General features: G+C 37.4%; 2 protein-coding genes across 4 annotated transcripts; both read right to left on the reverse strand.

Moving 5' to 3' along the window:
- Positions 1-95: 95 nt before the first annotated feature.
- On the reverse strand, positions 96-25,238 carry LOC129786966 (uncharacterized). The gene is made up of 6 exons (XM_055822233.1): positions 25,232-25,238; positions 22,084-22,100; positions 5,824-5,911; positions 5,048-5,145; positions 4,332-4,727; positions 96-3,927 (listed from the first exon to the last, which is right to left on the reverse strand). The coding sequence occupies exons 1-6, from the start codon at positions 25,236-25,238 to the stop codon at positions 3,739-3,741; spliced, it is 795 nt and encodes a 264-aa protein (XP_055678208.1). The 3' UTR covers positions 96-3,738.
- LOC129796850 (methylenetetrahydrofolate reductase (NADPH)) lies at positions 25,195-27,499 on the reverse strand. 3 transcript variants are annotated; one of them, XM_055838967.1, is made up of 4 exons: positions 27,166-27,499; positions 26,787-26,876; positions 26,073-26,503; positions 25,195-26,012 (listed from the first exon to the last, which is right to left on the reverse strand). In XM_055838967.1, the coding sequence occupies exons 3-4, from the start codon at positions 26,449-26,451 to the stop codon at positions 25,444-25,446; spliced, it is 948 nt and encodes a 315-aa protein (XP_055694942.1). In that variant the 5' UTR covers positions 26,452-26,503; positions 26,787-26,876; positions 27,166-27,499; the 3' UTR covers positions 25,195-25,443. The 3 variants fall into 3 exon arrangements, with proteins under 3 accessions (XP_055694942.1, XP_055694941.1, XP_055694944.1); XM_055838966.1 differs by lacking the exon at positions 27,166-27,499 and having other exon boundaries at positions 26,787-26,937; XM_055838969.1 differs by lacking the exon at positions 27,166-27,499 and having other exon boundaries at positions 25,195-25,988; positions 26,787-26,918.
- Between the last annotated feature and the right edge of the window lie 42 nt (positions 27,500-27,541).

The following is a 27,541-nucleotide window of genomic DNA, read 5'->3' on the forward strand; positions in this document are numbered from 1 at the left end:
TCGATTTGTGTGCTCTTCCTCCATATATAGCTATGTAGCACTGTGACATATTGCAAAGTCAGTGATGTGTGGTGAAAATTTATGCTTTCTATTCCTTTTGTGTTTTTTGTCGCACCATAACTCAAAGTTCAGAGAAAGTTTTTCGAATTGGATGGTATGGGGATGGGGGGTATGTTTGGAAAGTATAATTCATTTATATTTTCCCAATTTGCTGAAACTCCAACACCAATGATTTATATAATAAATTGAATTTGAAAAATTAGTGAAAATAAGTTTGCTATTTGTTGGAAAATATTATTTTGAGATTTGTCATTAAACTTATACAAAAATATGAAGAAGAATTAAATAAAAATATATTTTTTCCAGGATGTTTGGGAAATTATTCTACATAATAAATTCCATACAAATAGGTACATATTAATATTTTAAATACTGGTACATATAATACAAAGAAATTATTTTTTTACGCGACGTTTCTAACAAATTCTAAATTAGATATTCTAAATTTTATTCTAAATTAGATAAATAAATTTTTTGTACCAAAAAAAAAACAAAAATGTTTTTAATTTACATAATTTCATTTTTTTTGCAAAAAGTTTTTTCACAAATGAGGAAAAATTGAATGGAAAATTCTACGCATCTATAAACATATAAAAATTCGGTGGCAGCCGAGATAATTGTCAATTAAAATTTACATAACTATTTATTACACCAGGCGTATAAAAACTGGGTTACTGCAGAGGAAAAAGCTTTTATGAGCTTTTATTATGAAATAAATAATTAAAGAGATTTTGTTGAAAAAATTTAATAAAATTAGAAAGATTTTATTAATCAACGCTTAACTAGTGAAAGAAAAATAAAGAGAAACATAATCATAGAATATTAATTACATAACAAATTATACGCGGATTTAGAGAAATAAATTGAAACGAAATTAAAAGTAGGAGAAAAGTAATCAAAAAGCAAGAGTATAATGAGCTTTATGTCTCATCATCATGTGATCCCTATATGGATATTAAATACTCTTAGCTCTAAACCCCTCAACTATGACGGAGAAGGATGAAAGTCTCTGTGATGCTTTTCCTGTGAGAAAATCATCATAGCACGAGGGAGAAGGATCACGGAGATGGATGGAAGATTGTCGGATAATCCAGCAAAAATATTTCGCCAACATTTCAATGAACGAATGACATGGAAGGGATGAGAGGGAGTTAAAGTTTGTGTACAACTTCCAGTCTCACAATTTTGCATGCGGGAGATGAAAATGCGGAAAAGGCCATCCCGCATCTTCGCGTGAAATATACTGGAAAATGATACCGAAGAACGTGATGATGTTTTTGCCGGGGTGAATTTTGACTATGATAGTTTTCCTTTGGTATACAGAACCATTTTTAGATTTTATTTCTCAACCCACACACACATGCGGCCCCATTCTTAGGGGGGCTCAAATGGCATCCTTCACTGAGAGATAGCAATCTATGTAAATAGATATTCATCACACTTGGAAATTGCTTCGAAGCTTATTTGTTGATGGTTGGAATTGAAAGCAAACCACCAGGCGTCTCCATTTCTGGTGTGAATGGGGGTGTGAGAGTTGGAAATTGAGAAGAAAATATGCCATAGACAATTTTTCCTTTCCATCCATGAAAACTCTTCTTCTTTACTTGATGTATTTCGTGCTGAAGGCGAGGAGGGTTATTATATAGTTTTGGGTGGTTCTTTGAGGGGTTCTGCGGGGGATGGTGTGTGGGAAAAAAGTATAAAGTAGAGAAATGGAGCAGCAGAAAATGTGCAATAAAAAGCCATGTCATTTCCTTGGGCAGTGGAGGATGGCAAGTAGAAGACTCTGCACAGAATACAAGATGACGTATACACAAAAGGGTCAGTGACGAACCCAAAAAATAAAGGAGGCAAAGCGACTCGCAATGGGGTTTGGTCAAATGGGCTATGAAAAGTGAGAAGAAAACTGCATTGCGATATTTTCCAGGCAGAGTAGGTGTGTGTGTGTGTATGTGGGGTGGGTACAATGTGTGCCACAAGAGCGCTGCGAGAAAGAGACGAAGGGGAAAGTTTTCATTTTTGGAGCAAAAGCTCCAGAGTTGCGCATGAAATGCACTTTGGGGAATTCCTTTGTTTGCACTATATATACACCGAACGGGGCGAATAAGTACAAAAGTTGGACGATAAACATGGTGGAAAACAAATTTAATGACTATGTAGGTAGCACTATATGTGTAAATTAACTAAACTAAACTTTCTTCCTCATCAATTGCGCACCCCGTTCCAAACTTTACCAGCGCATTTGTATATGCGAAAAGTTATAAACTACACGGCAATGAAATTATACCTCATTTTTAGAGCATCATTTACCATTTTTTTATGCTTATAAATTACATAAACAAAAGAACGTATTGAAAATCATGAAAAATTTATTAGGTTTTCTCATTAAATTGAAATATTTATGGAAAAGTAAAGTACGGAGAGCTTTTCTGGAGCTTTTTTTTTATCTACCTTCGGATATACTTTTCTCCTTCCTCAGGTAATTAACATCACTGTAATGCTCTTTAACCTTTTCTTTTTTTTCTTACGAAAGATCAGGGTGGAGTAGGTTACGTAAGTCATTCGGAAAAGCTTGAAAAGTTCTTTTTTCCCTTGAGATAAATCAAATTGATCTGGGAAAAAGAGAAGTTCCTGGAAAAGTTCTTAGAATTCAGTCAAATACTTCAGTTTTTTTGCAAAAACTTGTTATATACCGAAGTTGTTCCAGTTTTCATTTATTTTTTGGACTTTTCCTTATTCTATTATTCCCATTACTCCAAAAAAACTTCAAAAAGTCTTAAAATTATTCTAAAACTACGAATGAAAAGAGAATGTTAAGAAATAGCGTAAGAAAACTTTGATTTTCTTCTTATCAAATAAACTTTTGAATAACTTGCCATGAACTAAAATAAGGAAAACCTCAAAGTTTTTAGAAGATTCTAATTTCAAAAGCTATTTTATCAGTTTTTCTATCTCTTGTGGAAATTCAAAATAAAGGGAATTTGAAAGGAAAACTCTCATAGGACAAGCATTCTGCAAAGTTTCTTACATTTACAGTTGAAACTCAATACTCAATACCTAACCCACCCACACTTTTTCATTTCCCTTGTGAAAAGCGCACGTTTTTTCTTGCTCTTTGTGTGTGAAAAGTTTCACAGGAAGTAGAGCTTTAGAGTGCATGGCAAAAGCTCTTCGCAATTGCTAATTTTGCACCGCATCAGTCTAGACCCAGAGTGGGGAGGGGTGTTGAGAGGATGGGTGAGGGTGTTTCCTACGTCACGGGAACACCCTGCTCCACATCTGCAGTGCGGTAGAAGACACGTTACAATCAACACTTCCTTTTTCCCCCATTATCCACACGATGGAGCGAGATGGCATGAGCTTTGGCAACAGGGTGCCCCAGAAGTGTCACTCTGTGTGTGTGTGTGAGAAAGCTCCGTGAGAAGTTATGGATTTATTGCACAGGTCTGTTGTGTGCCATTCACAAAAAGTACTTGTCGAAGGTTGGGGGTGATATACATTGGCGTGACTGAGGGCCGTATGGTTGGACATCTGTCCAGGGGATGATTCTATTGACTCCCTCACACTCACTGAATGCACAGAGGGTGAAGGAGGCTTTTTGTGTTCGCTTAGAGGGTCTCCAGCTCATTGGGCGTGAGGGAAGGGGGTGAAAGTTAATGGTTGTAGAGAGAAGGATACTTACATCAACCGATGGATTGTCTCAGACTGAGACTGGGAGTACGTTATTGACTGATCACTTTCGGTGGAGTCATCACGCAGGGCGGCAATGATTCCGATGGATGCTGCGGCTGCTGGAATTGTCGCAGCCGCCACATGAGTGGGTGCTGCCGTCACGGTTTGCGGTGATGGGGTCGTGCTTGTACGCTCCTGAAAGTAGGTGAAAAAAGCACGTGAAATCCCACACCTGATACCACCCCCACACACACACACGTTGCATCCCCAAATCCTCCCTAAATTGAGCTGCTTATTGAGAATCCCGGTGGGTTTTGTGTGTCGATTGCTCAGTGAGATATTGTATTATGGGGATTTCGACTACCCCACCCATGCCCTCCTCAACTTTTTTTTTCATTCGTAGTGGGAAGTACACACTAAGGACCAATCTGACACTGAAATATTGTGGGATTAATTGGGGATTTTGGATTTGTGGATGCTACACAATTGCTTTTGGCACTTTTTCACACCATCACCATCAATTTTCCAATAAATTGGGTCGGGCATGACCTGCCCCCACACCACCACCAAACCCCAAAAAAAAATTTGGGCTACATTACCTTACTTCCGCTCGTTAGATAGTCACTCTTTCCGTCTTGATGCACCCTACGGTCCGTTCCTGTATGGTCTGGCGCCGAGGAGGATGCAGTTCGATCTGGCGGAGTCTGCGACTTCCTCTCGTGACTCTTGCTCGGCTTCAGGTCCGCTGGCAGTGTTCTCTCACAGGATGCAGTCGCTCTTGGAGTTGTGCCACGTTCCACACCCTTCACGGATGCCTGCTGTGGCAATTGCGTGTGAACCTGCGAGGATGATTGCTGATTTTGATTTTGGAGCTTTTGATTATCGTGTTCCTTCTTGCGGGCGGATTCCAAGTGTGCCGCTTGGCGAGCTTCTCTCTCCTGCTGACGTCGTATTTCTAGGTCCAATTGTCTCGCCTCGCGAGCATCGCGTTCTCTCTTCGTGTGTGAAGTATCCATTGCAGGAAGAGGGGGACGGAAGTAGCGATGCCCAGTGAGAGAAATAACATGGGAGAAGGTCAAAAAACGTGTCCTAATATTCATTCTGGCTGTTTTTAATCGTTCTCCCTACCAGTGAGAAAGCTCTCTCTCTCCCTTTCTCTCTTTCGCTCTACGCTCTCAAATCGAGAGGGGAGAGAAATTTCAAAAGCTCCCTCAATGCAGGAAATTCTCTCCAACTGTGAGCGCAAATATTAAAGGTATAGCAAGAGAGGGAGAGAGAGCTTTCGACAGTGGAGACGCCTGGTTATTTGACTTACTTTTATATTTTGCGCCTCAAGTTGAGCATTCTGTTGCTCTCTTTCATTTCTCTGGCGCTCTCGTTGCTTCTCCTCGTCCGTCTGTGCTGATTTGCTATCTGTAAAATATCCAAGAAGTCATACACACACGAAAAAAGCTCTCTCAATGCAAAAGCTCTCCAAATTTCCCGCACACATCAATATTTCCCCTCTCCTCACGCAAAAAAAGAATCTTTGTGATTTCTGCAGAAAATCCATCGTCTTGCGCTTCCTATGGCGTCGAGTTATTATTTTTGCACAATTTGCTTTATCCCTAGTTATCGCTTCTTTATCTTTTAATCTCCGTCACTTCGCTTCTTCACTGATTTCCTTCTTTTTGCGCAATTTCCGACTGTTTGTCATCGAGATGGTTTTTTTCTTTTTCTTCTAACCACCCATCTCCCTTGAAGAAAACTTCCGGGATATTGCAAAAATTTCACGACACATTCTTAACATTATTAGAGCATCATAGAGATTTATATCTTTTACTTCCTTCCACAGTTTAATTAATGCTACACACCATCAGAGTTGGTGAGATATTTTTTAAAATTTATTTTCTAGAATAAAGATTGAGTTGATTTCTTCCTTTTTGCTGATTTCTTCTTTATTTCTTCTTTAAAAAATCAGAAAGTTTTATCTAAAATCTTTGTTGAAACTCTTTCAACTCTCTTTTAAACAATAATGCTTCTGGGAGAAAAAACTAAAAACATTTAATCTACCACAGAAAAAGGGAGTATAGAAAAGTGAAGAGCACTTACTGGACGATCCACCAGCTCCGGGTGGGATGTAGCCGGAGGATGAGAACCAAAATTGATGTGCCAGTTTGGATGAGGCCCCACGGGCGACCTACGGGGTAGAATGAGTGGTGGAAAAAGATCAATTTTATGGGCAGAAGAGCGCAATGAGTTTAATTAAAAAATGAGTGGGTTCATTAAAAACTTTCGACTGCATCCATTAAAAATTAATTCACCCCCAATTAGGGCTTACTGTGTAGTAGATAGGGAAACAACGAGTAGCCGGGAATGGTAGTAACAAAAAAACAGTCGAATTTAATCCTCTGACACGATTTAGGGAGTTTTTTTGGGGTGTGTGTTTGTGGCTTCTGCTGTGGGTTTACTTTTTTTGGCACGCAAAAAAAAGAGGAAGCATGAAAAAGAGATCCTTTCCACCATCGCGCGGAAATTCCAATGAAGCCCACATCATAACTCGATCCATAATTTATGAATATAAATGTGTGTGACAATCTGAAGATATTTTTTTCACAGTCTTTATGTGCCAGCAGTGTGGCAGAGTGCGTGAAAGAGGAGCCCTTATCGGTGGGGGATTGCAGAGAGACAGAGGAAGGGAGATTTATGAATTCACCACGATAAATGTCTCGGCAGCAATGGCACCCAGAGCTTTACCCTCGTATCCCCATTATGAGGATGTATATAGCGATAAATTGCAAACAAAAAGTTTTATATGTCGTGTATTTTATAAATATTACAACTCAAGGGGGAGTGGGGAGAGCAAGTGAATAAATTTCAGTAGTTTGGCACAGGCAGTCACCCTCCCGCCCATACAAACTCAACGGGGGCGTATTGAATTGCAAAAACATTGCACCCTTATTCCAAAAGTTTGTCCTCTAAAGCACCAAATTATTTTCATTAATTTTCATTATAAATCCCTCATGCAAGTAGAGCTTTTTTGCAAGAGCTTTAAAGAAATGAATGTGTTTTTTTAAAAGGCTTTTCATCTAATTTTAAAAAAACTCAAATTGGCGCTTCTCTTTGTTAAAAATTTTCAAATAAACCCATTTCCGCGTGCAGCTTTTGAAGTTACCACGTGAGGAGCTTTTGCAAGAGAGAAAATGCAATATAAGTTTAGAAAATATATATATTGCGCATGAAGAGTGGATTTCGTGGTGAGGAAAGTAATTTAATAATCTCAAAGCAGCAATTATATTGAATTAACTGGGTCAAAGAGATGAAAAATGGCAGCACTAAAGGGTGGAAGAACAATATTCCACTCATTCTTTGCAACATTACCAACCCCCTTTTTTCTACAAGATGGAGCCGTGCACGTGAAAGCTTTGCAACCACCATTCATGCCATGGGGGGGTGGTTGATTCACAATAAGATTTACAATTCATAAATTTAATGAATTATAAACAGTGTTGTGTGTGTGTTGGTTAACATTTATGCGAAACTGCAGAGAATTTATCTTCTACAAACTTAACGATTCCGACAATCTCCTCGCATAATCATCTTTCATTGGAGAATTGTACATAACACGCTGAATGAGGGTTGTTATGGTGTGTGGGATGTAAAAATTATGAGATTTAATCGAGGAAAATGCATTAAAATATCTAGTTTTAGTTTCTCATATTACTTCCCTGTATAATAAAATAAAAATTTTAAAGCTTAAGCATTTTTGAAATGAAATTTTGAAAAGGAAAATGGAGAAATATTGCACAGAATGGATGAAAGAACAAAAAAAGTAATTTTAGCCTAAAAAAGAAATTAAAGTTGACACATTTTGCAAAAGTTATAGCATTAATTTCGCAAGAAAATTGTACTGAGGGCAGAAACATTAAATAAAAACCTTGATCTCTTCCACATTCCACCCCCTGAAATTTATTATTTTCTCCCCACACACATAATTCCCTGTCGGATAGAGGTCCCTCAATGTGAAAACCCTCGGAAAACTCTTGCAATCTTGATGGCATATTCAGTTGGAATCCCTCTCTGTTATAGCTTTTCACGTACATAGTCAAAAGTTTCTTCTTGTGACTCGCTCAATCACATTTCAAAGTCACGATGTTCACAAACCCCTCAATAGACGACAATTTCTACACATTTCCGGCCCTTCTTTCACTGTGAAGGGATACTCTGCGCACGCCAGCACACACCCTGTGACCGCACATTTCCTCCCTTCTAAACCCGCGTGCCAAAGTTTAGGCAAACCACGGGCTGGAGGGTGGCTCTGTGGGGCTCTCTGTGTGCGGCATGCGGGGGAGGGGGAGAGATCCCAAGTAGTAAAAGAGAATTGTTGTAATTCCGTGTGAAAATGCAGAGAAAATTGTTATTGAGTACTTGTCTGTCCGTATAGCCCCTCATCGTTGGGAAATTTTCTGGGTAAATTTTAATAATAATATCCAAAGCAATTACCACGAGAACCACTCCAAATGATGCGCACCAGTGGGGAGAAAATATTGATGCACAAGATTACTGTGGCAGCAGCTCTGGGTAAAATGTTAAATTTTCTGCTATATGGGCTGGTTGTCTATTTATAAAATTTGCCAAGAGCCCGGGGACATATACACTTTAATTAAATCTATTTATTCCCTTAACTAGAAAGTTCGTGGAACGCTTACATAGAGCTGCATGCGAAGCAGTTGTCAATAATTCAGTTGGGAATTCGCAGAGAAGGAGGCAATTTTGATCAATTTAGAAGCAAAATATACAAGGAAAGATCCATTAATTTTGAACTATATATTTTGCTTTTAATAAATTACCCTTAAAATTATTCAAGAGATTGATTTTCTCACCGCAAAATGTCCTCTAAAGGCAGTTTGTTGAAACTTTTCCAAAGAACTTGATGAATTGAGCGATAGACGTCCATTCATTGAGAGAGTGAAAGATTCTCTTCAAAGGGCAACAAAGGAAGTTAAGTCAGTCAACATTGATTGATATGAACAAATATGTCCATCATGTAGTTTTTCCTTCTATGTTTGTGTGTCTCCTTTAGTTCAAAAGACAATCTATTGATCTCAAAATTGTGCAACAATTTCGTAAAGAAAAATCTATATAAGTCAAGTGGAGGCGCCTGGTGAAAAAAGTCCTTTGTCTAGGACACTTTGAATTGACTTTTCGGTGAATTTTCTGTACTTTGAGGTTTTTTTAAAGAAAAAATAAAGTAGAATGACTCAATTCTAACTCTGTGAAAAGCTTTTATATAAGAAAAATTTCAATTTTCATTGAACCGAAAAATTCCTTTTAGAATTTCCCGAGAAACAAAATCAAAGATAAAAGATAAAAAATCAAACTAAAAGCATCGCGATTCGGTCAAATTAACAAGCACTGTAGAGGTATAACGTATGTAAAAGTGTGTGCAATTGAAATTATTTTCCCAAAGTTCATGGCATTTTAACCTCAAAAATAATTCAACAAAACCATTTTGAATATTTTATATATTTATGAAATTCCTCAAGTTGTCCCAGGTGAATGATCTTTTGTGTTTTCTGTATTCCATGAAGGTGCTTCTGGGAAATTTGGGTGCAAATTTATTCTGCATGTGCTGTAAAAGGGGTTGGATGACATCACCCTCTGATGCTGGGAATACATTGTGCCTCTTGTAATCTGAGATGTTGATTTTACAATATTGACATTTTATATTCAAAAACACGTATCATCAAATAGCAAATAGCAAAAAGATCTTGTCTAGAAAATTAAATTAATTTTATTTCTGGAATTGTTTATGAAATAAACTTCCTAAAATTTTCTACAATTTATATTGATTTAAATATTTGCAGGTTCTGTAAGTTAATCATTAATGTATGCATGTATGTGCAAAAAAAGCTCTAAAAAGCTCTCCGAAATGTTGTAATTAGAATAAGAATCTTATAAATCTATTATCTATCTATCAATTATCCTATAAATCCTCCCGAAGAACATGATTGACTCTAAATAATAAATAGATTTAGAATAAATTTCTTCAAACAATTAAATTCTTGAGCCAATTTTCTTTAATAATTCTCAGAATTTTCTCACAGCTTGATTTTCTATGATGTTTTCAAAACAACAACAAGTATCTATTTCGCTACACATAATAAAAAATAAGTAAACTTTTAAGGCATCTTCTTGCACCTGAATTTGCTTCTTTAAACCCCTCGCAAAAACTGCAAAAGTTCCCACACCACATCCCCCTGGAGGTGTTTATTTTCCCGGGAGCTACGCCTGTTCCCACCCTATTGACTATGAATATATCCCCACAGGTTACCATCACCCCCCTCCCTTTCACAGCCTTAGGGCGCTGTGAGGTGGATAAACATATGTTGTGTTTTTTTTTCTGTGCAAAAAGAGGTGTAAAATTGAGCTCTCATGCATACTTTCTCGACATAACGTATAATTTATTCATATTCCATTGATTTCCATTCATTGGTGAATGTTCCTCAACATAGCTTCGTTCATACATTGCCGTAAAGCTACATAGAAAATGTATGTGAAGTATCACCATAGTTGCGCAGCCTAAGGAGTGACAATTTATCAGAAAACTCCAAGGATTTTCCCTCAAAGTGCCACCTAATTGAATTACACACCCCCTAATTAATGGCTCTGTTTATGACGAAGGTTTTACACTCTCAATTTGCATAAATTTCCAACCGCCTCAATATATTTACGCACCACAATGTCTTCAATTTTGAGGTTTAGAATTTCTCGAAGAAGCTGCGTCTATATTTATTCTTTCTTTCCCTCCAAAGCCTCATGACGTGCTGACCATTTTCGGGAGCTTACAGAAAGCTTCCGCTCGTGAAAATTCCCCTCAAAATATTCGACCCCAAAAATAAATTGGCTGAAATTCTAATTGGCATGAGGGTGGTGCACGCGTGGAGAAAACAAGAAAACACCAGAGCGAAAGAGAACGTCTGAGGGCGGGTGACCCCACAAAAGGCATTGTTAATTGTATCGAAAATGGGGGATGTCCCCAAAAAGGAGGTCTAAATGTGGCGATCATATTCACGCATAAACACCAATCAACTCTCATTAGCAATTGAGGGTAAGTTTTCCTGACGTTACCACGCATTGATTGTGTTCACAACCCCCCAAACAACCCATCCCCATCTCAACCCACCGACCCCCGAAACCAACTTTCCCGACAGACAGCTCAGCTCATGCGAAGCGTCACACCTTTTGCGTAATGACAAGGAGCTTTTGGTGGGAAAGGAAAGGAGGACAAGGTGAAATGGGGTGAAATTTTGTTCCACTCTAGTGTGCGATTTATAGCAATAAAGAATTTAATGAGTTTTTATATTAATCGTGACGACAAGCTGCCGTCAAAAACATACATATAAAGGGGTAGGGGTATTCATTAGTGACTCTGCAAGAAAACTAATTGGCAATACTTTCTTGGATATATTTATTGTGTTTTTAGACTTAAAAAAGTTGAAAGAAAAAGTTTATATTATACAAAGCTTTCGAGATTTTGCTATATATTATTCTGTATTAATTCAATTAGGGGGTGTTTTTTTTGTTTTTTCCTCGGAAATATTTGAAAAATTCTGATCTAATTTCACATTTTTAGGATGTTGAAAGAAAATATTAATAAAAAAGAGAATTTTGAAAAATGTTGAGATATTTCAATATAATTTTAATTGATTAAAAGAAGGAAAATAAAGGCGAAAAATAAGCAAAAATAATTTAATTAAACAGCCCTATCTTTAAAAAAAGAAAGTTTGACTTTTCTGTTTGGTTGGGCAGAAAGGAAACTGGATAAGGGTTTGGAAAACGGACTGAAAAAGCTTTTTCGCGTTGAGATAGGAAGAAATTGTCTAAGACAAAGTTGTAGCCCCCAAAAGTGCACCATTTTACCCCAGCTTCATCTACATTTTTTTTGCTCTTTAATTATTTTTAATTTTCATAGTTATTACAAATTAAAATTTACAATTTGTTAATAAATTTTTTATTAAATATTACCCTAATTTAATTTGTGGTGTTTATGAGTTAGGGTTGAACCATTCAGTTTGTATTACAGTGAACTAATTAATCAATATTGCTCTTAAACGAAACAATTGATGCATAACAATGGAGTAACTGGTGGTCGATTGGGGAGGTTATAAAATAAACCTATGTACCCCGGCCTCGGTGTTGGGGATGAAGTTGACACGCATTTGATTAATTAATCAAACTGTCCGATATTTGTGACGATCACATCCCTCCACGCACCCCCCCGGAAGGCAAAAGTTGTGGCTGTAAATGGCAGCGCGTTTAATTTGATCATAATCTCACTCAAGCGTTGAATTAAACTGCCCCTAAATCAGCCCTAGATAATATGCCCTATTGGCATGTCTCATCCATGTTGGGACGGGGGCACGCTGATGGTATCCCATCGGGCACACACACACCAGAAGCCAGAATGACAATTTAATTTTGCCTCGTGGAAAAGTTACCAACTTCGCGTGGAGATTTTCTGTTAATCTCATTTTGCTGGTGGTGTGCGAGTGAAAAGTTTCCACACGGCCAAATGTATATAAATTTTAATCTTCCACAATTATCATTTTCTCCATCATCCCCCGCGACGCCGTGTGCTGTTCGGGTGGTTTTAAAGTTATACCCAATTGAAATGATATTTCCAGGGAGTTTTCTCGGGTTTTTCTTCACACAGAAAAAGCACCGCTTTCCCCACTTTCCTGGGAGCTTTATGCCGCGTCCAAGTCAAAATTACGAAACTTTTCACCGCCCTGTGATCGTTGTGAAAAGTCTATGCGATGGGTGGGCGGATGGGAGATAATTACAATTGGGGAGTAGCTACACAAATTGGTGGATAATAATAAAATTTGAATAAAAGCTCACGCGAAAGCTTTTCATTGAAAACTTTCTCTTGATGGTAAAAAAAAACCTCTAGAGCCTCTAGAGGGTTTTTAGAGGAGAAAAAATATAGTTTCTAAAGGACCAAAGGGACATGGGAGCTTCTCTCAAAAATAGTAGATAAAAAAAAACAACGACAGAGGAAAGCTTTTAGAGTAATATATGTATATGTGATGAAAAGTCCAGGTGAAAATGTTTAACGGGATATGCACAGATGGTGAATGTAGAGATCAATCTTGACACATGGTGAGAATTGATATGATGATTTAAATATTTAGGACACATCATTTTTCTTCCGGCACTCCATATTTTATCGCTTTTGCTGAATGACTGTGCACCTGGGGAACACCGCACTGTGCACAGGAAACATCTCCATGATGGCAGAGAACATTGCTAAGGGGGTGGAAAATCCACCCCCCATTTATTCCAATGTGCTCTCTCGATGAGCTGCATCCAAATTATTTTTCCACACTGTCAAAGGGGTTGAATTTTTACTGCACAACAAAAATTCTTTTTGTGTGTAAACTTTCAAAGGAACTTTCAGAAACATTCTTCTCCTTTTTGTCTCCTTTCTGAAAATCCACATTTTTTTATGTTAGCAACAGGGGTGTACCTAGGGGTATTCTTAAGGGAATACATCCTCCCTTTTAGTCCTTAAACCTTTTTCTTCTCTATTATTTGTCCTCCATTTCCTCTTGAGCTTAAATTTATAGAGCTTTTAAGCTGAAGAATCTCTTCTCAGAATTGCAGCAAAAAGTCTCATTGTATTTTGTCCCCGTAAATACCACAAACGCTTCCACAAACAATCCCCCATAAAATGCAGCATTTGAAACAAATTGAAATCTAATTTCAAGTTAAGTTTCTCTTCTGCTGCAATACTTCCCCCTTCAAGTGAAAGTCCAACCTCCCCACTAAAAGCTCTTCATGAGCTCAACAATTAATTGCTAATCAATTTGCAAAGGGGAAACTTTCATGAGATTTTAGGGGTGGAAATTCCCTGAATCTTTGGGGCTTCATGGTAGTCTCTATGATGAAATTATTTGCGTTGCATGTTGGTGGAAACTGAGAGGGAGATTGTCTCAAATGGATTTGCATCGTTATAATGATGTGAGAAATTGGTGTGTATGTAGTTGTGGTGTGAAAAGCCGTTAGGAGACACACTTGCGATTGGCAAGAGAAAAGCAATTTTCCGCACGACACTCATCCCCCCATCGGCAATTGGGGGGAGAGGGACAACCCAATGGGTTCAAGATGGTGTTCCTAGGGAAAGTTAAATTGTCAAAGTTTAGTTGCTCCCATAATCTGCAAACATCCCTACCGCACGTGATCTTTCACTGAACAATTCAATGCTGCGGGGTGTGTGGATGATGGAAGGCTTTTTGGTGTGTGTGTGTGTGGTAAACGAGATGGTGGCACATTGGATGGATTTCCTCGATGGGGAAGGCGCACGAAAAGGGGGCAAAAGGAGCACCTCTGCATACACCCAAATCGTGTGGAAATGACACCAAGTGATGCGGAAGAGAGAGATAAAATTGTCTACCATGTATTAATATCAACCCCGCACTCTCAGAGCTCACGCCATTTATCACGAATATTATCTGTGATTCAGGGGTGCTACATTGAGGGTGCTATTTGGGGGGTGTTTGCGCCAGCATTTCAACGCCCCGTCGAAAGCACAATGGGGGACTTTTTTGTTGATGTTCAATTAATAATTGAAATTGCCACAGAATCCACTTTCTGCAATCATTGAGATCTCCATCAGAACTTTTTTTGTGCCATTGCTGTCTCTTTGTGACATAAAAAGCTTTTCCCGTTCGGGCGGGGGGAGGACGCAAAAAGGAAACGAATCTATTTGGAAATTCATGAAGTCTAAGAAAATTGATGGCATCACGTATTTAATTTTGAATGGAGTAAGAAATTCACAACAGTTTCAACATTGATAAAATTTAATCGTGGAAAATAAAAATTGAAAATCTCTTAGCACATTTCCCTTTTCCTCACTGAAGAATTATTTACTTTTATTTAAAATTCAAACCAACAAATTCTTATTGAAACGGCAACATTCTTAAAGTGATATTTAAAGCTTTTTTTTTTAAAGAAAAAAAAATGTTAAAGAACGCAACTTTTCCTGCTTGAAAAAATCTTCTAAAGGAAAATTCTAAAATCTAAAAATTCAAATCTCCTCCATGAAATTATCCCAGCTTTGTATTTTGCTATTAAAAAAAAACTATAAGAGCACCGTGAGAGCGAATAAGTGGATTAAAGGCGAAGATTAAGAATCAATTTATGAACTTTTTGTGCCATATTCTCTCCACGTTGTAATAGAAATGTTCACTTGAGTAATTTAGCAAAAATTACCCTTTAGCTCTCAACAAGTTCTCACCATCATCCCTAACACGGGAGTTTTTTTTCTCAACTCCCATCGTCCGTGGAAAATTGCCAATTTGGCATTGAGGCGCCATTTAGGTGCGGGGAAAATGACAGGCTTGTTCATTTTTAAACTTCCCCTGACCGTATTAAAATTATACATTCATTACCAGCAATGATTTTCCCACAATTAATCTCCATGCAAAACGGCAAAATGCTGAAAGTCTCACTGGTGCGATAATTTTGCAAGATACCACCGCGTGGACCGAAATAATTTTGCCACAGTGTTTATTTGTGGTTTTCTTTGTACAAATAAACACCATCGAAGATGCATCACGCTGCTCCTTTTGTCTCCCCCCATCCGGAGTTCCCCTTTGAAAATGCCAAATGACAGCGTGTTGTTTAAATATTGGAAGTGCTTGAGGTTTCAGTGCCACACGAAGTAGTTATTTGATTAATTTTTCTCTCATAGATTACCTAAGGGATGGTCACGTTATTTTGGAAACTCTACAGGAACAAAATGGCCAAAATGTGAGAATTTCAAATAATTTTTTTGAGCACAAAAATTTATTTTCTAAATCGAAAGTACTGAATTCTTATCAGTATTTGGCCATTTAACAAGAGTGCAAGCAAATTTCGAATTCTTGGTTTCAAAATTGGCTTGAAAATCGTTCTTGAAAGTCCCCGAGTTTCCAAAATAACGTGACCATCCCTTACATAAATATATAGCAATGGTAAGAAGAAAATTCAACCACCCAACATACAGACGTGCAGTGATTCATTTGCTGCAAATGAATTGCATTTCTGTCTCATTCACTGCACAGTGCAATTTACTTTACGCTGAATGATGAGGGAATTTAGGGGAGGGTATATAGTACCAATAGTAGCACGTTAGAATATATGAAGGTTTCCCTTTTCTCTTGCTCTCTTTGTAAGCTTAAAATGCATGGAAATTCCATTTTCACAGAAAGCTACATTTTGCACCATTCACCAGGCCAATAGAATTCGTTGCCCAAAATACTAACTTGTCCGCACAACATTTCCCTTTCACGGGGAAAATTTTTCTTTCCTCTAAAAACCAAATTAACAACTCCTATTTCATTCCCCTGTCAATAGGCCATGGTTCAAATTACACAAAAAAAAGCCTTCAAAAGCAAAAAATTCCTCAGCGATGAATCTTGTTCTCCTGTCTGTACTTCCGATTGACAGCCAGTGTAGCAGGAAAGAGTGATTGTGAACACTCTATGGCACAGCGTGTGTAAAGTGAAAATCGAAGATTGGTGATGGCAATTGGTTGTTGTTATGTACGAAATTTTAAACCCACAATATAAACACCGAAGGACAGTAAATTGCAATGGGATGGACAAATTGAAGGAAATATATAGCTCGTAAAAAAAAGCTCCCTTCACGCGAAAGTTCAGCCAGATTGGCAATTTAGATAAAAATCACCCCCCAAAAGCTTCCCAGGGGGATGGGGTATGCGCATGCAAACAGAGAAAAAAAAAGATGGTTCAAGAGAGTGCGACAACATGAGGAAGTTATTTAGTTACTCGTACGTTGTGAAATATATACTCTGTGTACAGTCAGAATATGCTAATTTCCTCTTTGCACTGTGTGCCTTTGTAACTTCTCTCTCCCTGCAAAATGTGTGGTGCCAAATGGGCAGAAAAGCTGTTGAATTGGCCCCAAAAATATTGTGTTGTGTAGTGTTCCCTCTAATGAACAAGCGAGTGGGGTTAATAAAAGCCAATGGGTGTATGTTTGTAAACTCAGACAGAGCATGGGTTGTGAAGAATGTGATCTTTAAATACACAAATAGAACCCATTTCTGACAGATGGATGAGAGACTCAACTGAACATCCTTCACACAAAACTCACAAGAAGTGTGTGATGAATTGTTGAGTTATCAGTCTATTATTCTGTACGATCTTCTCCTGGCCTCTCATTTTGCCACTCAAACACTTTTTTACTTCTTCACATTTTTTGCGGGTAAATAATCAAGATTTTAACACTTTTCAACCACTTTCTGTATGTTCTTCTTCAATTTATTGGGAAACGATAAAATTTTGAATTATGAATGCGGTCTGTTCGATAAATTTTTGTGTATTTACGCACAAATGCAAAACATCAGCACAAAATTTCCGCGTGGCGCGTAAATGTTTCTTTTTAATTATTAATTTCCAAATGTTAGAAAAATATTATTGCTAATTTTCCACTTTTGTATGTAGAGGAGAGCGTGGTAAAATAGTCACACAATGGTTTTGGGAAAAGCTTATAAAATATCAGAAATTTTCCTGGGAAATATTTTTGGGAAAAATCTGATATTTTGAACTTTTCCTAAACCACTGACTGAGTGACTTTCTTAGCCCCTAATCTAAATTAATTAAATAAATGGAATGAGACTTCTTCAAACTTTCAACAAAAAAGATAGTTAAATTATCCAAAATTCCTTTAAAGACCTGATGAAGATGATTAAAGTCTCCGAAATCAATTAAAATTAATGAAAAGTCGCAAAAAGCTAAATCTCACTGTGTGCTGTAGCATCAAATAACTGTGGAAAATCTCGGGAAATTCAATCTAAATTAATGCTTTGTTTGATTCACTCGTGGGGGCCATTTGTGATTCACAAACTATATACGTAGGTATACAAAAGGTAAGTTTGGAGCTTTCAAAGCCCAATTGTTGATATCTACACGAATTTGTGTACCATGTAACTGTTCAATTTGTTAGAGCATATTAGCTGCTATTTAAAACAATGAACGTTTATCCAACAAGTTTGTAAAGTACCAGGGAAATTGTATTTTAATTAATTAAATTGAATATTTCCTATCGGGAAATACAAGGAATCATTGAGAGATTTGTCAAATGAATTTTCTTTCATTGAAGAAATATTTTTACATTTCTTATGAATGAAAAAAGAAAGACAATGAAAAATTCTACAGAAAAATGAAGAGTTTCTCAATAAATCACTTAAGAAGTAAACAATCTTGACATAAACCTTGAACTAAATTAAATTACAGGCAGAATGAGAATAATAAGCACGCGATTTAAAAAATCAATGGAAGAATTGAAAACTGTGAATGGATTTCTTACATAAACTTTAAGAACTGAAATTTAGAAAAAAAATGCAACTTACTTCTTAAAAAACATATCTTTAATTGAAAAAAAAAACATTTTTTGATATTTTTTCAAAACAAATATTCAGATAAAATCTTTAAAATTTGCATTTAATGATTTTGGAGAATTTCAGTGCTTTGTAGGCTTTATCAGTTAAAGCTCTGTAAGCATTTTATTAATTCAAACAAAATTATCAATATTTTAATCTTGCTTTAGGCTAGTAAAATCATAACAGTCGGTTTAAATTGGATTTAAATTTTATCTTTTAGTAGAGAAAAAAAATAACAAAATTCATTAAAAAATTGATTTAAAAAATTTATCAAAATTGTTTAAATTGAAAGATTTCCTCCCACATCTTCTAATTCTTTTCCTCGTGTGAGAGACATAATACCTTCTTCAAATTAAAAGTTGGAGTTATCTCAAAAGTTTCTTTTTTTTAATAAATTCTTTTGAGATCTTTTCAATGTTGTGAAACTTTGAAACTTTTTAATTGATTCCACAAACAAAATATTTTATTGCAAAAGAAAGTTATTTTGTTACATATACTATACTAGTCAACCCGAGCCCCCAATCACGTGTGAGCAAACACTATTTTAAGCTATAAATATAGGGCGTATATCAGTAGGGGGATGAATAATACGGTACCCCGAAAAATCTATATAATAAAGAAAGGTCTGTTTGTTGGTAATCAGTCGTGTTCGGCTATACAAATCTACACCGTTTGACCGATCGCGATGAAATTTGGCACAGAGGCTCCTTATAACAGGCGGTTTCGAGTGGCCGTATCCATTTTCCCCCCAAAGCCCCCCTTCAGGTAGCCCCCATATAACTCTCATGCAGTTTTTGCGAATTTTTGAATTTGGCGCCGGAACTGTTGTATGAAAATGATTTCTTCTCTTTGCAATTTTTTTTTTGAGATTGATGAGAACTCTCCATCTATATAATAAAGAAAGGTCTGTTTGTTGGTAATCTTCCGTCGTGTTCGGCTATACAAATCTACACCGTTTGACCGATCGCGATGAAATTTGGCACAGAGGCTCCTTATAACAGGCGGTTTCGAGTGGCCGTATCCATTTTCCCCCCAAAGCCCCCCTTCAGGTAGCCCCCATATAACTCTCATGCAGTTTTTGCGAATTTTTGAATTTGGCGCCGGAACTGTTGTATGAAAATGATTTCTTCTCTTTGCAATTTTTTTTTTGAGATTGATGAGAACTCTCCATCTATATAATAAAGAAAGGTCTGTTTGTTGGTAATCTTCCGTCGTGTTCGGCTATACAAATCTACACCGTTTGACCGATCGCGATGAAATTTGGCACAGAGGCTCCTTATAACAGGCGGTTTCGAGTGGCCGTATCCATTTTCCCCCCAAAGCCCCCCTTCAGGTAGCCCCCATATAACTCTCATGCAGTTTTTGCGAATTTTTGAATTTGGCGCCGGAACTGTTGTATGAAAATGATTTCTTCTCTTTGCAATTTTTTTTTTGAGATTGATGAGAACTCTCCATCTATATAATAAAGAAAGGTCTGTTTGTTGGTAATCTTCCGTCGTGTTCGGCTATACAAATCTACACCGTTTGACCGATCGCGATGAAATTTGGCACAGAGGCTCCTTATAACAGGCGGTTTCGAGTGGCCGTATCCATTTTCCCCCCGAAGCCCCCCTTCAGGTAGCCCCCATATAACTCTCATGCAGTTTTTGCGAATTTTTGAATTTGGCGCCTGAAATGTTGTATGAAAATGATTTTTTCTCTTTGATTTTTTTTTCTTTTTCGTTCGATGAGAGCTCTCCATCTATATAATAAAGAAAGGTCTGTTTGTTGGTAATCAGTCGTGTTCGGCTATACAAATCTACACCGTTTGACCGATCGCGATGAAATTTGGCACAGAGGCTCCTTATAACAGGCGGTTTCGAGTGGCCGTATCCATTTTCCCCCCAAAGCCCCCCTTCAGGTAGCCCCCATATAACTCTCATGCAGTTTTTGCGAATTTTTGAATTTGGCGCCGGAAATGTTGTATGGAAATGATTTCTTCTCTTTGCAATTTTTTATTTCTTTGGGTTTGATGAATGCTCTCCATCTATATAATAAAGAAAGGTCTGTTTGTTGGTAATCTTCCGTCGTGTTCGGCTATACAAATCTACACCGTTTGACCGATCGCGATGAAATTTGGTACAGAGGCTCCTTATAACAGGCGGTTTCGAGTGGCCGTATCCATTTTCCCCCCAAAGCCCCCCTTCAGGTAGCCCCCATATAACTCTCATGCAGTTTTTGCGAATTTTTGAATTTGGCGCCGGAACTGTTGTATGAAAATGATTTCTTCTCTTTGCAATTTTTTTTTTGAGATTGATGAGAACTCTCCATCTATATAATAAAGAAAGGTCTGTTTGTTGGTAATCTTCCGTCGTGTTCGGCTATACAAATCTACACCGTTTGACCGATCGCGATGAAATTTGGCACAGAGGCTCCTTATAACAGGCGGTTTCGAGTGGCCGTATCCATTTTCCCCCCGAAGCCCCCCTTCAGGTAGCCTCCATATAACTCTCATGCAGTTTTTGCGAATTTTTGAATTTGGCGCCGGAAATGTTGTATGAAAATGATTTCTTCTCTTTGCAAATTTTTCTTTGGGATTGATAGGTGTGCCCAATCATACTTATAAATCATCACAATTTTTTCTCTCTAAAATTTGCGCGAAGCGCAAAACCCCCCGCGAAGCGGGGCGAGGAAAATTGGAGCGAAGCGACAATTTACCTCGTTTTTAAAATAAAAAAATCCCGTTATCTGACCCTTTAACAGGTAGAAAATGGGAAAAAATCAATTTTTCTGTGGGGGCGCTATAAAGGGGGGTTGGGGCGGAATCCCATATAGCGCTTGCAACTCGTATTGACCCCCTCTACCCCCCTACCAAATTTCATCAAGATCGGCCCAGCCGTTTCGGAGGAGTTCATGTGCCACAGACAGACAAACAAACATTTTCAGCTTTATATATTAAGATGATACGTGTTCATCTCTCAAAGCTAATGAATTTCAAAGTCTTAATTTTATTAGGGAATAAGCTCAAGATTTAATAAGAAAAATCAGCAGAATTATGAAGAAATTGTTGACTTTAAAAATATACATTAAAGAAGAAAAATATTAAAGAGCTTTTCAGAAGTATATTGGAAGTGGATAAATAGTGAAGCTTAAAATTAAAAAAAAAAATACTTCGAATCCTTTGAATCAAGTTACGACCCTACAGCGAAACCTCACTGTATTGAATAAGATTTTCCTCCCAAACGCAGGAAATTCAGACACTTTTAGGCAACTAAGAAAATGAGGAAAGAAAATGAAATAAAAGCAAAAGGACAGGCCAAACTCCATCAAGGATCTGTTGAAGGTTTTTTGGCAGAAAATTGGCTGTGAAATTTTTCAAATCAACTACTGGAAGAGTTTGACGAGCGAGAAAATCCACTCATCCGTACACCAACGACCCGTGAAAGAGAATTTCGCCACTGTTTTGCGTCTCTTCTTCTGGTTCTGGGATTAGCCTCCGCACAAGGAGTCTCCTCCCGCATAAAATATGCAGAGCAACGCACGGGGAGTTCCTCCTCATGCTCTATGGCAAAAATGGGAAATAACTCTCGAGGGAGAACATGGTGCTGAATTCCAGTCCTCGTTGGATTTAATTATAGTTCCATGTTTTTCTCTTCCTCTCAGATGATTCCCATCCCGACAGGCACACAACACATCTCACCAGCGACGCCATGGGGACACACAGACTCGGTGTGTACCCCAAAAATATTATGAAAAGTTCTTTTTTGTTGAAATATTTATAGATTTTGTCGGTGTGGCAGAACAACGGGTGCGTTTGAAACACAATGCCGGAGGAAAAATCTCAAAATAAAACACCTCAATGGGCCTCGTGGGATGTGGGGAACACGGAGGGAGCGGGAGTGGATGGAGTCAAAACATTCTTGTGGCCCATAACTGCTCACCTGTTCCTTGGGATTTGCTCAGAAGACACACACACCGAAATGGCCCCACGCACGCGAATGTAGGATGTCCGGGGATGCCGACTGCAGCGAATTTTGATGGGAATCGGGGGAATTTTTATCACACAAAACGATATGGCTCAGTTGCGGTCGTAACGGGGTGTAGTCGTATCTACATTTTGCAAACTTCCCAGAGCTTTTCCCTTACACACACTCACACACACACACTTGTGCACCCTCCCCGTTGAGGGGGTGTTTCGTTTTTTTATTATTTTCTTCCAACACTCTTCTTTCGAAAAATCAAACACTTTGCACTTTGAGCTCTACATGCTATGTATGTACATATATAAAAAGAAAAATTATATATATATTAAAAGAAAATCTCTTCACTCGCAATTTCCACGCTGTGAGATTTTTTTTGCACGGGGCGGAAAGTTTTTTTATTTTCACATCGACGCTCCCACTTCGTTTGGGGAGATAACGCACACGGAGAGCTTCACATTGCAGCGGGAAAAACACGCGGGTACAGATTGGGGCTACACCCCCGCGTGAAGGGTTACAATGGAACAATGAGATGTCCGCCAAATGGTGGACTCTTCGGGGAGAGCGGCGAAAGATTAAATTGAAGAAAAAAAATGAAAAGAAACGTACTCCTCTCAATCTTCACGTTGATTTGGAACTTCTGTGAGGATGTGGGTGGAGGCTGTACGCGTGACTTGTGGATTTCTGGGTAGCAGACACAGAACTGCCTGCCTGTCTTGTTGGTATCCCCGACGAAGTGGAGCCCAGAGACACCGAAGTGCCGAAAGCACGAAATTCGCGCGAATGAACTGTTGCGCGCGCATTAGCCATCCAAAATCCACGCATCGTAGCCCCCCCACCGAAATGCATCCCCCCAAATCTGCTAAATGTCGCCACTGAGACACCTGTCCTCTGCCGCGCGCCAAAGGAGATCCGGCTCGACGTCTACAGGATGTCCTGGCAGACGGCCAGCTTCTCGCTCTCAGCACACACAACACACACATTTGGGCGAATTACAACCGCACAAACCACATCCGTTTCTTAAGGAATTTCTCCCTCTACCAAAATACTCAATGGAGAGCCATTTGGCTCAATCACAAAACCACAAAAATTTGCAAAACATTAAACGAATAAATTATGCTTCCGGTTCTCCTTGATATTTTCTCAATCATCCCATTCCGTGTGTGTAACCCACATATGCAAGACTCTTGTGCGCGCAGAACATTCCTCCCGCGTACAAATGAAAAGCATTTTCATGTACGAACATCCTCTTATCGCAAAAGAACATTCAACTAATGCGATGAAGAAATATTTATTTTGAATTTTTCTCCGTATTTACCATAAATTTATTGGAATGAACATTTCGTGGAGAGATTTCTTCTATACTTCCTTCCTTTTAAAGACTTTTCAATCATTTGAGAATCTTGTTTAAAATTCATTCACAATGATATGCCTTTGAAGGAGATATTTCAAAGGAATAGCATCAAATAGATTTTTATGATTGAATAAAAGAAAAAGGATTATTTTGAAGAAGAAAAACGAATAGAGAAATTTCCATAAAATTGGAAAAATATTTGCCACGATTTGGCTAAAAATTGAACTACAAAATAACCTAAAGAAGCTCTACAATACTCAAAGAAAGCAGAATCAGCATGATAAACAGCAAATTGTAATAAGAAGGTGTAAAAGAAATTAAAATTTAAAGAAAACTTTGAAAGGAAGTTGTCCTTCCAAACAAAAAAAAAAATGCGAGGAGGTGGAAAAAAAATGCAAAAAGGGTCAAATCAATTTGGATGAAATTGAAGAATAAAGCGAAGTAAAAGGACAACAAAAATTAGAACAAAATGTAAAATAAATCAGAGGAAAGTGTAAAAAAAAAGAGGAGCAAAAATACAAGAAAAATACTTGGTATGCCACGATTGTGGTATACCAACTAATTAGAAGAAAATGTAAAAGAAATTGGAAGAAAGTGCAAAAAATTGAAAAAATTGCAAGAAAAGAAATGAAAGAGAAACTTCAATAAAATTAGAGAAGACTAGGAGAGACCGGGGTTAAAAAAGTCACTTAAGAGTTTAGAAAAAGCTCAAAATATCATATTTCCCAAACAGATAAGGCGAAATGTATAGCTCAATTATTTAGGATATTTCTTGCCCTACAACTCTTTCTTAGATCATTTTGTTCTTTCTAGCTAGGAAATATGATATTTTAGGCTTTTCCCAAAACCTTAAGTGACTTTATTAGCCCGACCCTCCCATACACAAAAGAATTGGAGGATATTACACAGAAAAGTAGAAAACGGTGCAGAATGGAGTGGAAGGAAGTGCGAAATTTTTTTCAGAAAGTGCAAAAAAAAATGTCAAAAAACGCCAAAAACGGCAAAAAGTTCAAAAAGAAATAGTAAGAAATGCTCACAAGATGTAGATCTAAAAAAAATGGAAAGAAAACGCAAAAATTGCTAGAAAATGCACCAGAAATTGTAAAATAAAATATTTTTTCAAAAATTACGAAAATACGAAACTTTATTGGCTGTTTTCTTTGTGATCCCAGTGGAAAATGGTGAATATTTTTAGCGATTCTTTATCCATTTCTGATTCCTTACAAGACTGTGTGGGTCAAAATTGTTTTCTCTATTTTTTCGATTTTGGTAATTGGCCCATACTTTGTGCATAATATCCTTTTATTTACATTTAATTGGGCCTTGGGACTTTCCAAGATTTCAAGGGTTTCTTGGTCGCTGAATAAGGCCCATTATTTATTTAATTAATGATTTTTTTATTTTATCAAACTATAAAAAAATTATGACCTCTTCTTAATCTTTTGTGATTAACACAGATGCGATTTTATCTGCTCGTGACATTTGTAGAATCTTTTAAAGCTCGTAAAAATCCAAGTATTATTTATTTGTTTACGTAAAATTTTTAAGAAAATAAAATAATAAAGTTCTTGGCAAAACTAAGAACGTTGCAAGTCATTTTATAGCTGAGAAGTCTTTTCTCTCTTGAGAAATTTCAGGAAATGATTTGTTATTCCCATCTCTTGGTAGCTTATTCAGCATTTGCCAACATTTGGAGGAGTTTATTGAAACTCCCGCAATTTTGATTAATGTCGATTTTTATTGAGAATGTCTTACAATTCATTCTTTGCAATTTTCCGCCACATTTGCCCGATCCTTTCTCTCACGAGTAGATTTTTCACTTTCCTCGCAATCTGCGGAGAAGCCAGAAGATGCAAATGATGGCCAATTTTCTACAAGAATCTCTCGCAATATATTTTTTTATGGAATAATGCTTCTTAAGGTTTTTATGACAATGTCGGTGATTGCCAAAAAAAATGAAAGAGTCCTCATGTTTGAGGTGATGAGGTTGAGAAGCGTTGAATTAGCCTCGTTACCATCTCGAGATTATTCCACGTAAAAATGTGAAATCCTGCAAATTCATCCGGGCACTCTGCCAAGATTTCCCGCATCCACTTTTCACCCACTTCCAGTGCCTTTTCCTTGAAAGCTTCGTCGTTGTCCTTGAGTCCTTTGAATGTCGCCCAGAGCTCCTCCGGCAGGACAATGTGTCCCAACTGTGTGACAAACTGCAGAGATTTGAAGGATGACGGAATAAAGACTCCAGGAAGTATCTGTGCTGTAATACCAATCCCACGACACCTCTGGACGAAATCAATGAGTTGTGCTGCAGAAAATGTAATCTGTGTGATGATAAAATCCGCACCAGCGTCAACTTTCTCCCGCAAATTCCGCAAATCATCGTCCGGCGATGTAGCGAGGAAATGAGTGGCAGGATATCCGGCAACGACTATTGTCGCATCAGGAAGTTTCCGTCGTAGCCACGCGACCAAATTTGCGGCACTCTTGAATTCCGCTGACGTGCCAGAACAGTCTACGAAGGGGGTGGCATAAATTTCTAAAATAAACCTTCCGAGAAGTTTTTTTTTTTGTGAAAGAATAAAAAAACATTCCTCACCTCCTCGAAGAGCAAAAATACTCTCTGGCTCTCCAATGCGCAGGATTCCTTCCAAATCTTCGGATGTTACATTAAAGCACGTAAGATGCGATAGAACGGGAAACTCCTCACGGACTTCCTGGAGCATTTGGAGTGCAGGGCAGGCATTTGGGGAGCGACGGAATGCCACGAGATTGTTGTCACGAATCCACGTGATGGCAACAAAGAGTGGTGGGTGGTCGAAAGTGGTTAAATCCAGCGTCGCATCAGACGGAGTTACTTCGATGGAGTAGAAAAATTCCTTTCGTGAAAGCTTCTCCTGAAGCACATTGAGGAGCTTTTTGGCTGGAACTGCTTCCGCTGTCGCTGCTGATGTACTTTTTGCACCTTCCTCACTCATCGTGGCTAGAATAACTTTGCAGGAGTGGTTGATGTGGTGAAGCAACGTCGTACTTCAGCGAAAAAAAATGTCTCATAATTTTTGGAATAAATTTCTTAAATTCCTTTGTTAAATTTAATTTTTAATAAGTTTTTAATAAGCAATAATTTTTAATCATAAAAGATCCGGAACTTTTAAAATGAAGACTCTGAATGTACTTTTAAAATAAGAGAAAATTAACCCAACTTCAAAATTAGCAATTAAATTAATTTATTGTGCTTAAAAAAAAGAAAAGAATTTCAAGCAAAATTTATTGAATAATACATTTTGTTTGTTCTACTTTAAGATTTACTCACAAAGAAGTTTGGAAAATAGACGAAAAGTCGCTGTAACTCGTCAAAACAACAACTTAAGAGTCGCTGCGGCTTCACCTTCACGCGATCACACTGTGCAACACAAGTTTTATTTTTAAAACACTTCACAAAATCTTATTTTTAGCAAAATCTACAAGTCCCAAAAAAATCATAAAACAGGTAAAAAGTTAAAAGTAATTGTTGTAAAAGAAAAGAAAAAAAAAACACTTGTGTGGTTTTAGTCAATAAGCTTTTATAGTTAATTTTGAACATAAATAGTTCTGTTATACGTTATAGAATTAAGTCTTTAATCTTTAAAATTTAAAAATTATTCCTTTAAATATATTTTAATAATAAATTAAGGAAAGAATTATGATTTAACCTGAAATTCAGCAAAATTGAATAAATATTGTTTTAGATTTACTTTTAGTTTCTTGACCCTGTACAATAAAAAAGGAGTTTATACGTTTTCATACGAAAAGAAACCCTATTCGAGAAAATAATCAGGACACACTTAATTTTGTAAAGAATAATAATAAATTATAATGGTAAATCGACAGACTTCGCATTTTTTAACTAAAATCACTGTTTAGAAAAATTCTGCAAATGTTTGTCTAAAAATGAAAAGAATGACGTCACAATTATATTCTTTATGTCGTTGTCAAACATCAGCGAAAATGTTTCATGCATTTAAAGGTACAAAAAACGCAATGGTTTTTTCAAATCTAAATGAACTTTCCCATAAAAGTATGAGAACT

Source organism: Lutzomyia longipalpis, chromosome 1 (assembly GCF_024334085.1).
Source record: "Lutzomyia longipalpis isolate SR_M1_2022 chromosome 1, ASM2433408v1".
Lineage (NCBI taxonomy): Eukaryota > Metazoa > Arthropoda > Insecta > Diptera > Psychodidae > Lutzomyia > Lutzomyia longipalpis.

Excerpts from the sequence above, each read along its gene's own strand:
- LOC129786966 (XM_055822233.1), bottom strand. Across the intron at positions 4,728-5,047 it reads TTGAGGCGCAAAATATAAAA|AGAGAACGCGATGCTCGCGA; the intron begins GTAAGTCAAATA and ends TCACACACGAAG. Across the intron at positions 3,928-4,331 it reads ATCTAACGAGCGGAAGTAAG|GAGCGTACAAGCACGACCCC; the intron begins GTAATGTAGCCC and ends ACCTACTTTCAG.
- LOC129796850 (XM_055838967.1), bottom strand. The coding sequence starts at position 26,451 with ATGAGTGAGGAAGGTGCAAAAAGTACATCAGCAGCGACAGCGGAAGCA. Across the intron at positions 26,013-26,072 it reads TATTTTTGCTCTTCGAGGAG|AAATTTATGCCACCCCCTTC; the intron begins GTGAGGAATGTT and ends GGTTTATTTTAG.